The sequence below is a fragment of the Myotis myotis genome, unplaced genomic scaffold, assembly GCF_014108235.1.
Source record: "Myotis myotis isolate mMyoMyo1 unplaced genomic scaffold, mMyoMyo1.p scaffold_m19_p_22, whole genome shotgun sequence".
Taxonomy (NCBI): Eukaryota; Metazoa; Chordata; class Mammalia; order Chiroptera; family Vespertilionidae; genus Myotis; species Myotis myotis.
Genome location: NW_023416327.1, coordinates 7,947,944 through 7,961,399, shown reverse-complemented (window position 1 = coordinate 7,961,399; position 13,456 = coordinate 7,947,944). Strand labels below are relative to the sequence as shown.

Genomic DNA, 13,456 nt, shown 5'->3' with positions numbered 1-13,456 from the left:
ACTATTTAACACCAACAACTTAAAGAATTATAAAGAGAATAATAATAGCCCAGAGTAAATAGGAGGAAGGCTATAATAACTATTAGAGCAGAAGTAAATTATATAGAGACTAAAAAAAAATACAAAAAAAAATAAATGAAAAAAAGAGCTGGTTCTTTGAAAAGATAACCAAGATTGATGAACTGTTAGCAGACTCATTAAGAAACAAAGAGCGAGGACTCAAATAAATAAAATCAGAAATGAAAGTAGTAAGGTAAACACTGACACCAAAGAAATACAAATAATTATAAGCAAACACTATGAACAACTAAATGCCAACAAGCTGGACAATGTGGATGAAATGGAGAAATTCCCAGAAAAATACATTCTCCTGAAACCGAATCAGGAAGAATCAGAAAACTTGAATAGGCCAATAACAACTGAGGAAATAGAAGCAGTAATAAAAAAACTCCCAGCAAACAATTTAAGTCCGGATGCTTCACAGGGGAGTTTTACCAAACATTCAAAGAAGATCTAATAACTATCGTCCTCAAACTATTTCGGAAAATCCAAGAGGAAGGAACACTTCCAAACACTTTTTATGAGGCCAGCATAATCTTAATTCCAAAACCAGATAAAGACACTACAAAGGAAGAGAATTACAGGCCAATATCCTTGATAAACCTAGATGCTAAAATCCTCAACAAAATGTTAGCAAATTGGATCCAGCATTACATTAGAAAGATCATACACCATGACCAAGTGGCATTTATTCCAGGGATACCCACTTTCACCGCTCTTATTCAACATAGCACTGGAAGTCCTAGCCACAATAATCAGACAAGAAGAAATAAAGGCATCCAAATTGTAAAGGAAGAAGTGAAAATCTCATGATATGATATTGGACATAGAAAACCCTAAAGACTCCACCAAAAAAGTACTATGTTTAATAAATGAATTTGGCAATGTAGCAGGATACAAAACCAACACCCCAAAATTGATGCCTTTTTTATACACCAATAATGAATTTCCAGAAAGAGAAACTAAACAAACAATCCCATTTACCATCGCAACAAAAAAAATTAAGGTACTTAGGAATAAACTTAACCAAGGAGGTAAAAGACCTGTACTCAGAAATCTACAGTATATTGAAAAAAGAGACAGAGAAGATATAAACAAGTGGAAGAATATACTGTGTTCATGGACTGGTAGGATTAACATTAAAATGTCCATACTATACATGGTAATCTACAGATTCAATGCAATCCCTATTAAAATAACAACAGCATATTTCACAGATCTAGAATAAATACTTCAAACATTTATATGAAACTAAAAAAGATCTCAAATAGCTGCAGCAATCTTCAGAAAGAAGAACAAAATTGGAGGAATCACAACACCAGATTTCAAGTTTACTCTAAAGCAGTGGTTCTCAACCTTTCTAATGCCGCGACCCTTTAATACAGTTCCTCATGTTGTGGTGACCCCCAACCATAAAATTACTTTCGTTGCTACTTCATAACTGTAATTTTGCTACTCTTATGAATCGTAATGTAAATATCTGATATGCAGGATGTATTTTCATTGTTACAAATTGAACATAATTAAAGCATAGTGATTAATCACAAAAACAATATGTAAGTACATATGTGTTTTCTGATGGTCTTAGGTGACCCCTGTGAAAGGGTCGTTTGAACCCTAAAGGGGTCGCGACCCACAGGTTGAGAACCGATGCTCTAAAGCTCCTGTGCTCCAAAGAGCCTGGTACTGACACAAAACAGGCATACAGATCAATGGAATAGAACAGAGACCCCAGAAATTGACCCAAGCCATTACACTCAATATTTGACAAAGGAGGCAAGAGCATACAATGGCGTCAAGACAGTCTTTTCAATAAATGGTGTTGGGAAAATTGGAAAGATACATGCAAAAAAATGAAACTAGACCACCAACTCACACCCTACACAAGAATAAACTCAAAATGGATACAGGACTTAAATGTATGTAGTGAAACCATAAAAATCCCAAAAGAAACCATAGGCAGCCAAATCTCAGACATCTCTTGTAGCAATATGTTTATTAATACATCTCCTAGGACAAAAGAAACTAAGGAGAAAATAAACAAATGGGACTACATCAAAATAAAAAGCTTCTGCACAGCAAAAGAAACCATCAACAAAATGAAAAGAGAGCCCACTGTATGGGAGAACATATTTGGCAATGATACATTTGATAAAGGGTTAATATCCAAAATATATAAGGAACTCACAACTTAACAAAAGGAAGACAAACAATCCAATAAAAAAATTGGCAAAGGATCTAAATAGACACCTCTCCAAAGTGGACATACAGACAGCCAAGAGACATATGAAAACATGCTCAAAGTCACTGATCATCAGAGAGATGCAAATCAAAACGACAATGAGGTATCATCTCACTCCTGTCAGAATGGCTATCTTCAACAAATCAACAAATGACAAGTGCTGGCGAGGATGCGGAGAAAAGGGAACCCTAGTGCACTGCTGGTGGGAATGCGGACTGGTGCAGCCATTATGGAAAACAGTATGGAGTTTCCTCAAAAAATTGAATATGGAACTGCCATTTGACCCAGTGATCTTACTTTTAGAAATATATCCTAAGAAACCCAAAACACCAATCAGAAAGAATGTATGCACCCCAATGTTCATAGCAACACAATTTACAATAGTGAAGATCTGGAAACAGCCCAAGTGCCCATCAGTAGGTGAGTGGATAAAAAAGCTGTAGTACACTTATACCATGGAATACTATGCAGCAGTAAAAAAGAAGGATCTCTTATCTTTTGAGACAGCATGGAGGGACCTGGAGAGTATTATGCTAAGCGAAATAGGTCAGTCAGAGAAAGACAATTATCACATGATGTCACTCACATGTGGAATGTAATAAACAAAATAAAGTAATGAATGGAGTGGATATAGAGACATGGAAGCATGGAACAGACTGAGGAATCTCAGAGGTAAGGTGGTGGGGCTGGGTGAGTGGGAGGTAATCAACCAAGGACCTTGTATGCATATATGCATGGCCCATTAACGTAGACAATAGGGTGGTGAAGGCCTGGGATGAGGGGCTGAGGTGGGCTGGTGGGGTCAATGAGGGAAAAAAGGGGACATGTAATACTTTCAACAATAAAGATTAAAAAAAAATGGTTATTGCAAATATCTATGTAATTTAGCTAGGTATTTTTCACATCTTGTTTTATGTTTTGCTTTGTCCTTTCCTCATCCTTTTGGTGATCATGGCAACTATAACTTAGAAGCTAATTTAAAAACCCTGCACAAGTGTCTGGCACAGCATGACTTAAGCACTGTTTTTACAAAAGCTGTGAAAGCTGTGCACCACTCCCTTAGCTGGCAGGATAGAACCACACACTTTAGACTAGATGAGGGCCCACGTACGGTTTGCTCAGAGGCTTCTCCAACATCGTCATATTCAAGAATGGCCTTGTATAGGGTGTTAAGCAGGTGAGATGCCCGCACGACATTCCGAGTGTCCGGTGGGACTTCTGCTATGCCAGTGCTAAAGACTTTGTGCAGAACCTTCAGCTGAGCCAGTCGAGGCGACAACTTGTCCACTACTATGGCAAGAGTTATTGTCGTATCTGCAAATATCAAGAAATCAAACTCATTAGCCAGGAAAAATATGCTTTCAAATGTGTTCAGCCATTATGGAAAGGCAGAGCCAACAGAGGATGCTGGATTTTCATCTTGTATCACAAATGATTCATTTTCCTAAAGAAATTATTTCCTAAAGGGAGAAAAAAAAGCAGAAAAATAATGTATAAAGGAACTGACAGAAACACAAGTGATTCCTAAACATATAGAAAGATACTCAATCTCACTTGTAATAAAAGAATACAAACTAAAACTACATTGTGGGAAAAAAATTCCAGACTACAATGGGATACTATTTCAGTGAGGGGATGGTGGGGTGACTGACTACAGAGGGGGAGCAAGAGCAAGTCCCTTTATGGGGATGGCACAACTCTGAGTCCCAAACATGGAGGTGATTATGTGAATCTACACACGCGACAAAATGTTGCCGACTGCACACAGGTACTACTAGCTCCTCCCCGCTCCCAACAAAAAAGCAAGTATCTGCAAACTGGTGAAACCCACATCAGGTCTGTAGATTGGTTAATCAATATGCCATGCCAATTTCCTGGTTTGGTAACAGACTGTAGTTATGTAACCCATTGAGGACGTGGGGTGATGGGAACACAGGACTCAGCACTACCCTGTGCAGTAGTTGTAAAGAAAAGTTGAGAAGGAAACCGACACTGGGTCACCATTTCACACCTGTCATATTGGTATCAAAAAGTTTGATAACACACTGTTGGCAAGACTATGAGGAAACAGGTATTCATATATACTGCCTGGAAGAATGAAGTTACTTATCTGTACTATTGAACAATGTGGCAGAATCTATCAAAATTACACATGCCATAAGACCTCCTTGGCCCAGCACTTCCACCCTTACACATTGCGAACCAGTAGTTTTACTGCTAGCTTTACCCAGTGGCCAGATAAGTTTCTATTGAACAAGTACAAAAAACATCCTATGTAATAAAGACCTAACATGCACATGGTCATCACACCCTCACACCCTCCTGCCAGAACTGCTCAGACACTTAACACTGAAGAGAGAGGAATGGGGACCAGCCAGGCACAAATGAGTTGGGGAGAGAGGATTGGGGACCAACCAGGCACAAATGAGCTGGGGAGAGAGGATTGGGGACCACCAGGCACAAATGAGCTCAGGAGAGAATGGGGACCAGCCAGGCACAAATGAGCTCGCAAGAGAGGAATGGGGACCAGCCAGGCACAAATGAGCTCGCAAGAGAGGAATGGGGACCAGCCAACCTGCTGCCTGGGAGAGGGACAAGCTGCTTGCCCCACGGTCCTGGGCACCTGTGGCTTCAGTTGGCCCAGGTGAAGCCAGCCTGGATCCTGGTTGCCTGCAGCTGGCCAGAGGGAGGGAAGCCCAGGTCGCGGGTGCCTGCGATGGGCCAAAGAAGGGAATCCTGGGTCCTGGGTGTGGGGTGAGGCAGAGGTGGTTAGGGGTGATCAGGCAGGCAGGCAGGTGAGCGGTTAGGAGCCAGCGGTCCCAGATTGTGAGAGGCAGTCGGACATCCCCAGAGGGGTCCCGATTTGGAGAGGGTGCAGGCCGAACTGAGGGACAACCACCGTGCATGAATTTTGTGCACCAGGCCTCTAGTTTTACAGAAATGTTAAAGGTAAGCTTTAACATTAAATACCCACTGCATTTTGAAGTTACTGATTACATGTTCTTACAAGCTAATATCTTTTTAAAGTATGATAATTTGTAAAACACTGTGTAATATGAAAACATGAGAATTCTCGTGATCTGTCTGCAATGTGTTAAGAATTTATGCTATAGATAACTTGCTGCACACGTGCACTGTGAATTATACATAAGAGGTTATCACTGCAGTAGTTGGCAATAGCAAAGGATCAGAAACAACCTAAATGTCCACCAAAAGGGGCCTTGGCTAGTAGCTCAGTTGGTTAGAGCATTGTTCTGATACACCAAGGTTGCGGGTTCGATCTCCGGTCAGGGCATATACAAGAAGCAACCAACAAATGCATGGATGGGTGGAACAAATCAATGTTTTTCTCTTTCCCTTCCTCTCTCTCTCTCTCAAATCTATATATTAAAAAAATAAAAAATAAAAATGAGGAGGCTCTTTATATACTTACTAGAGGCCCAGTGCATGGATTCATGCACAAGTGGGATCCCTCGGCCTGGCCTGTTGGGATGGGGCTGAAACTGGCTCTCCGACATCCCCCAAAGGGTCCCAGATTGCGAGGGCAGTTCTTGGGTGATGCAGACCGGAATTGGGCTCCCTCCTCTCTGGTTCCTAGTGCGTCACCTGAGAACCACAGCTGCCAAGTCACAGTTCAGCAGCTCCTGCATTGAGCGTCTGCCCTCTGGTGGTCAGTGCGCATCATAGCTATTGGTTGAATGGTTGGCCAGTTGCTTAGGCTTTTATATATATACTAGAGGCCCAGTGCACAACAGCGTGCACTGGGGGGTGTGGGGGTCCCTCAGCCCGACCTGCACCCTCTCCAATCTGGGAGCACTCTCCAATCTGAGAGTTTCTGTCTGTCTTTGCAATCATATGAGTGAATTGTCTGAGACTCCAACTCAGTTTGGTTTGTAGCTCACAGAACAATAGAGGCATTTTTTTTTCTTTGCTTCATTGGTGAAGATTTCCTGGAAGTTTTAGGATATCTTCCCCATAATTTTTCCTAGGCACTCTGATTTTACTTATGTCTCTCACCTTTGTTTTCCCTCCATCCCCCACTGCAACAGTTACTTGCTCCAGGCTCACTTTGCTCTAGTGTCTAGGAGATCTGTCTGCCACCAGAACCATGATTCCCAGCATTCCTGGTGCTCCCCGCGCTATGGGCTTCCGGCCCTGGGGCTGCCACCAGAACTACTATTCCCAGAATTCCTGGTGCTCCCCACGCTGCTGGGAACGACCGAGGGAGCCACATCCCCACAAGCCGCAGGCTCTCCCGCTCTGGTCTCTGCCTGGCACATGTGTATGCAAATTAACCTGTCATCTTTGTTGGGTTAATTTGCATACTCACACCTGATTGGCTGGTGAGTGTAGCAGAAGGACGGTCAATTTACATGTTTCTCTTTTATTATATAGGACATATATAGATAAGGTAGTAATCTTTTTTTAAAATATATATTTTTTATTTCACAGAGAGGAAGGGAGGGGGAGAGAGATAGAAACATCAATGATGAGAGAGAATCATTGATTGGATGCCTCCTACACTCCCCTTAATGGGGATCAAGCACACAACCTAGTCATGTGCCCTGACCGGGAATCGAAACGTGATCTCCTGATTCATAGGTCGATGCTCAACCATTGAGCCATGCTGACTGGGCATAAGGTAGCAATCCTAAAAATTTAAATAAGAAATCATTTGAAGGGGGCAGTTCATAGACATCTAGGTATGCATATATGAACAGGCATTGACTACATGTATTTAAGTTCTCTCAGGGAGGGTGTACCAGACACTGATCACTTGGCTGCCTCTAGGGAGAGGAACTGAGTACTCATCTGGACAATTGGAGCAGGAGGAAAAGTTTTCACAGTCTTTTGTTACTGTTTGTATTTTTAAAGATATGAACAGCTTAAAATATAAATTTAAAATAATTTAAAAAATGAAAGTACTCATAACAATTATTTGCCATGTAATTTTCAAACTTTATATCAATTAACAACCTAAATGGCATTCAAAGTATGTTGTGTGTCAAAGGGAAGAACATTTCAATACCGTTATTGATGATACACTTCTCAATTTCTGTAAGTTCCTCTTTGAAAGTAATAAAGTATTTGTATAGGGCCCACATGAAAGCCTGGTAAGTTCGAAAGGGAGCTTCCGTTAGCTTCTTAAGGATGGATCCATTCCCAGGAAGCGTATGCTCGGAGCTGTGCCCCATGACTTCATCGATGAACTCCTGGAGTCGGAACACAACCTGGCCATACGCTGCTATCTGCTCCAGCACTGATCGCAAACAGCTCTGTGGTCAGATGAAATGAGAATTAAAAACTGCAATTATTAAAGTCAGTCTCTGTAAGTACTCAAATTCATATCCCCCTCACTGTAAAATATTTCTTTCATGACTGTTTTGAAGACTATGCTGAGGAGATGACAAACTAATAAAGCAAATATTTAGACTCAAAGGATACTGTGAGCATTAATTTCTACAGAATATAGAATTATGGCTTCTACTTTTTAAAAACACATTTCTGGTAAATGCACTACAGGCAACAACAACAACAAAATTACAGTATGCAGCTTTCCCAATACACAATGACGAATAAAAAAGAGAAAACACAAATTAAAACTAAATGTAATATCACAAACAATACTAAAGAATTCTCTAAGCACTGTTAAGGTGTACAACCTAATTTGCCTTTTAGATCTTAAATATATTTAGTAGTTATTTTTAATAATGAAAAATGTTCTAGTTATATAAAGATGAGCTAAATAAATCCTATCATTTAATTGAAACTATAATAAATACAAATCACTTACATGTGTCAAATGGGTCACTATTACATTGTTTCTCACATTTACCTTCCCATCTATCAACTGAAATATAAAGAGCTTTTTGACCCCTGAAAGTAACCTGAAATGAAATAAAAAAATGAGTGTATTTTAGTCTAGAAAAATATTCACTCCTGCAGGGTGGGGAACCTTCCTTCTGCCAGGAGCCAGTTCAATATTTATAACATCATTTTCGGCCATATGTAATTACCAACTTAAACATTAGCCTGTTCTATTTGGTCAAATATTTATTTTTTTAAATTTAATTTTTATTTTTTTATATATATTTTATTGATTTTTTTACAGAGAGGGAGAGGGATAGAGAGTTGGAAACACAGATGAGAAAGAAACATCAATCAGCTGCCTCTGGCACACTCCCTACTGGGGATGTGCCCGCAACCAAGGTACATGTCCTTGACCAGAATTGAACCTGGGACCCTTGAGTCCTCAAGCCGACACTCTATCAGCTGAGCTAAACCGGTTAGGGCTGGTCAAACATTTAATTAGCTCTCCCCTAATGCCTAGGTGGGGCCGGAGGGAATGATTTCTCAGGCCTTATGTGGCCTGCAGACAAGATGTTCCCCAGCCCTGCGCTACAGTAGTGATAAGACATTTTAACAAAAGACTCAAAATTGAGCAGTTGAGGCAGAGGTCAGATAACTGGAAAACAGAACACATTAATCTCTTAATCCGATTACCTTATCACTCAAGATAATCTCAATATTATCTTAGAGAGAAGTTCAAAACTGGTTTTTTTTAATCTTTTTTTTTAAAATTAAATCTTTATTGTTCAGATTATTACAGTTGTTCCTCTTTTTTACCCCTATAACTCCCCTCCACCCAGTTCCAACCCCACCCTCCTCCCTCACTCCCCACCCACTGTCCTCATCCATAGGTGCACGATTTTTGTCCAGTCTCTTCCCGCATCCCCCTCACCCCTTCCCCCCCCCCACAAGAATTGTCAGTCCACTCCCTTTCTATGCCCCTGATTCTATTATAATCACCAGTTCATCAGATTACTCACTTGATTTTCAGATTCACTTGTTGATAGATGCATATTTGTTGTTCATAATTTGTATCTTTACCTTTTTCTTCTTCCTCTTCTTAAAGGATACCTTTCAGCATTTCATATAATACTGGTTTGGTGGTGAACTCCTTTAGCTTTTTCTTATCTGTGAAGCTCTTTATCTGGCCTTCACTTCTGAATGATTGCTTTGCTGGATAAAGTAATCTTGGTTGTAGGTTCTTGGCATTCATCACTTTGAATATTTCTTGCCACTCCCTTCTGGCCTGCAAAGTTTCTGTTGAGAAATCAGCTGACAGTCGTATGGGTATTCCCTTGTAGGTAGCTGAGTTTATTTCTCTTGCTGCTTTTAAGATTCTCTCTTTGTCTTTTGCTCTTGGCATTTTAATTATGATGTGTCTTGCTGAAACCGGTTTGGCTCAGTGAACAGAGCGTCGGCCTGAGGACTGAAAGGTCCCAGGTTCGATTCCGGTCAAGGGCATTCACCTTGGTTGCAGGCACATCCCCAGTGGGGAGTGTGCAGGAGGCAGCTGATCGATGTCTCTCTCTCTCATCGATGTTTCTGACTCTCTATCTCTCTCCCTTCCTCTCTGTAAAAAATCAATAAAATATATTAAAAAAAAAATTATGATGTGTCTTGGTGTGGTCCTCTTTGGATTCCTTTTGTTTGGGGTTCTCTGCGCTTCCTGGACTTGTAATTCTATTTCTTTCACCAGGTAGGGGAAGTTTTCTGTCATTATTTCTTCAAAAAGGTTTTCAATATCTTGCTCTCTCTCTCCTTCTGGCACCCCTATAATTCGGATGTTGGTATGCTTGAAGCTGTCCCAGAGGCTCCTTACACTATCTTCGTATTTTCGGATTCTTTTTTCATTTTGCTTTTCTGGTTGGGTGTTTTTTGCTTCTTCGTATTTCAAATCTTTGACTTGATTCTTGGGATCCTCTAGTCTGCCGTTGGAACTCTGCATAATATCCTTTATTTCAGTCAGTGTATGCTTAATTTCTAGTTGGTCCTTTTTCATAACCTCAAGGGTCTCACTAGATTTCTTGAGGGTCTCACTACATTTACCGGTGGTCTCTCACCAGACTTTTGGAGGGTCTTACTAAATTTATCGGCGGTTTCTAGAAAGCTCTTGAAAAACCTTAAAAGTGTGGTTTTGAACTCTATATCCAGTAGTTTGCTTTCCTCTATTTCTGTCATTTGTGACCTGTTTCTTTGTCTCTGTATTTTTAACGCTTCCCTGTGTTGGTAGAGTGGCTTTGTGTGCTAGGTGTCCTATAGGGACCAGTGGCTCAGCCTCTCCAATTACCTGAGGGGGACACTCTTGGTGAACCCCTTTGAGGGCTTTGTACATAGTCTTCTTGTAGTTAAGCGTTGATTGTTGTAGGTCTCACAGTGAGGAATTGGCCTCCAGGCCAATTGGCTGTGAGAGTCAGCTGTGTCTACGGTGGGAGAACTTCTGTGCTGAAGACACCCTTATGAGGCAAAACTTGCTTCAGTGGGGCTTTGGTGCTCACTGAGTCTGCCCCCTGAGTGTGTACCTTATGGATCTGAGGAGTTGTAATCTGGATGGTCCCACTCTGACCACTGGGTACACTGGCTCTTGGATCTAAGGAGGTGCTAATTTAGCCTGTGCCTGAGGCTACCCAGCAGGAGCGACGGAGAGATCTGCAGATTCCCCTTCCTTGTTTGGGGTTTGGAGGTGCCCAAATGAGGTCTAGCTGTGAAGCAATGCAAGCTGCTGTGGGGCCTTGGGCATTCTCTTGGAAGTTCTGGGTCTGACTGGCCCAGCTGCAGTTTGTTAGGAAATTTTAGATTGCAAAGGGCCAGGTCATTCACATGCAAAAGCCTCTGCCGCAGCTTGGGTGGGGCGGGGTCTCAGGGAATGAACAGGGTGGAGCATGCAGCTATGGCTGATCCTCAGCCCTGCCCTATGGGGCCCCGCATCTCAGTGTCCGGGAATCGCTGCAAACACCTCTGAGAGAAAGCCACCCTCGAGTTCCGAGTTCTGCCCGCTGCCGGACAGTCCAGTTTCTCCCTGTATGAGTCTGGGTCCCCAGAGACTCACCCGGAACTGGAGTTCAGAGCAGTCAGGGGCTTGTGACTCCCTCCCGATTTAAAAAGACAGCCGCATCCTAGTTGCCAGTCCTTGCCGGGTGTGCCTCCGTACCTCTGCACTTTCCTTCCACACCTCCTCTGAGTCTCAGTGTGCTTTTCTCTTTCCTTCTAGTTGTAGAATTTCCACTCAGCCATCCTTCCTGTGGTTCTGGATGATATCCGTTTTGTCTGTTAGTTGTATTTTTGTATTTGTTGTGGGAGGCAGCAATTTCCGGTGTTTACCTATGCCGCCATCTTGGTTTCTCAAAACAGTATTATCAAAGCCTTTCCTCCCAGAGGAGATGGTCCAACAACTATTCCTGCTTTTATTTAATTTTTATTTTTTTAATTAAATCTTTATTGTTCAGATTATTACATTAGTGAATCTTTTTTCCCACCATAACTCCCCTCCACCCAGTTCCCACCCCACCCTCCGCCCTCACTCCCCACCCACTGTCCTCATCCATAGGTGCACCATTTTTGTACAATCTCTTCCCTCACCCCACACCGCCCCCCCCCCCAGAATAGTCCATTCCCTTTCTATGCCCCTGATTCTATTACAATCGCCAGTTCATACTGTTCATCAGATTATTTATTCCCTTGATTTTTAGATTCACTTGTTAATAGATGTGTATTTGTTGTTCATAATTTGTATCTTTACCTTTTTCTTCTTCTTCCTCTTCTTAAAGGATACCTTTCAGCATTTCATATAATACTGGTTTGGTGGTGATGAACTCCTTTAGCTTTTTCTTATCTGTGAAGCTCTTTATCTGGCCTTCACTTCTGAATGATAGTTTTTCTGGATAAAGTAGTCTTGGTTGTAGGTTCTTGGCATTCATCACTTTGAATATTTCTTGCCACTCCCTTCTGGCCTGCAAAGTTTCTGTTGAGAAATCAGCTGACAGTTGTATGGGTATTCCCTTGTAGGTAACTGAGTTTCTTTCTCTTGCTGCTTTTAAGATTCTCTCTTTGTCTTTTGCTCTTGGCATTTTAATTATGATGTGTCTTGGTGTGGTCCTCTTTGGATTCCTTTTGTTTGGGGTTCTCTGCGCTTCCTGGACTTGTAATTCTATTTCTTTCACCAGGTAGGGGAAGTTCTCTGTCATTATTTCTTCAAATAGGTTTTCAATATCTTGCTCTCTCTCATCATCTGGCACCCCTATAATTCGGATGTTGGTACGCTCGAAGCTGTCCCAGAGGCTCCTTACACTATCTTCGTATTTTTGGATTCTTTTTTCATTTTGCTTTTCCGGTTGGGTGTTTTTTGTTTCTTCATATTTCAAATCTTTGACTTGATTCTTGCGATCCTCTGGTCTGTTGTTGGGAGTCTGTATAATGTTCTTTATTTCAGTCAGTGTATGCTTAATTTCTAGTTGGTCCTTTATCACAACATCGAGGGTCTCATTAGATTTCTTGAGGATCTCACTACATTTATCGGCGGTCTCACCAGTCTTCTTGAAAATCTCACTACATTTATCGGCAGTCTCACCAGTCTTTTTGAGGGCCTTATTAAGTTTATTGGTGGCTTCTAGACAGTTCTTTAAAGACCTTAAATGTGTGGTTTTGAACTCTATATCCAGCAGTTTGCTTTCCTCCAATTCTGTCATTTGTGTCCTGTTTCTTTGTCTCGGCATTTTTTCTGCTTCGCTGTGTCGATAGAGTTCCTTTCTGTGCTAAGTGTACCAATTACCTGAGGTAGACACTCTTGGTGCACCCCCTTGTGGGCTTTGTGCACAGTCTTGTTGTAATTAAGCCTTGATTGTTGTAGTTATCACTGTGAGGAATTGACCTCTAGGCCAATTGGCTGTGAGAATCAGCTGTGTCTGCAGTGGGAGAACTTCTGTGCTGGAGACACCCCTCTGGGGCTAGACTTGCTTCAATGGGGCTTTGGTGCTCACTGAGTCTTCCCCCTGAGTGTGTCTTTTATGGTTCCACAGAGCTGCAAACTGGATGGTCCCACTCTGACCTCTGGGCTTCCTGGCTCCTGGATCTCTAGGGAGGTGCTAATCTAGCCTTTGCCTGAGGCTATCCAGCAAAAGTCTCCCTGCAGGGCTTGGGCGGGGCGGGTCCCACAGGATCAACAGGGTGGGGTTAGCAATTATGGCTGCTCTCAGTCTTGCCCTCAGAGGCTCTGCTTCTCAGTGTCCCAGTAATTGCTGCAAGCCCCACGGAGAGAAAGCTGCCCTAGGGTTCTGAGCGATGCCAGACACTCCCGCTTCTCCCGTATGA

The 13,456-nt window shown here is 42.0% G+C and overlaps 1 protein-coding gene across 5 annotated transcripts in view; it reads right to left on the bottom strand.

Moving 5' to 3' along the window:
* TUBGCP5 (tubulin gamma complex associated protein 5) overlaps nucleotides 1-13,456 on the bottom strand; it is a 123,080-nt gene that overhangs the window by 44,490 nt on the left and 65,134 nt on the right. For all 5 annotated transcript variants that reach the window (XR_004975103.1, XM_036355409.1, XM_036355411.1 and 2 more), the window contains 3 exons: nucleotides 8,097-8,190; nucleotides 7,332-7,578; nucleotides 3,414-3,616 (listed from right to left, as the gene is read on the bottom strand). Coding sequence is in view for 4 of the 5 variants with exons in the window: in XM_036355409.1 (XP_036211302.1) it covers nucleotides 3,414-3,616; nucleotides 7,332-7,578; nucleotides 8,097-8,190 (544 nt within the window). In the remaining variant the exon portion in view is untranslated. The remainder of the gene's footprint in view (nucleotides 1-3,413; nucleotides 3,617-7,331; nucleotides 7,579-8,096; nucleotides 8,191-13,456) is intronic.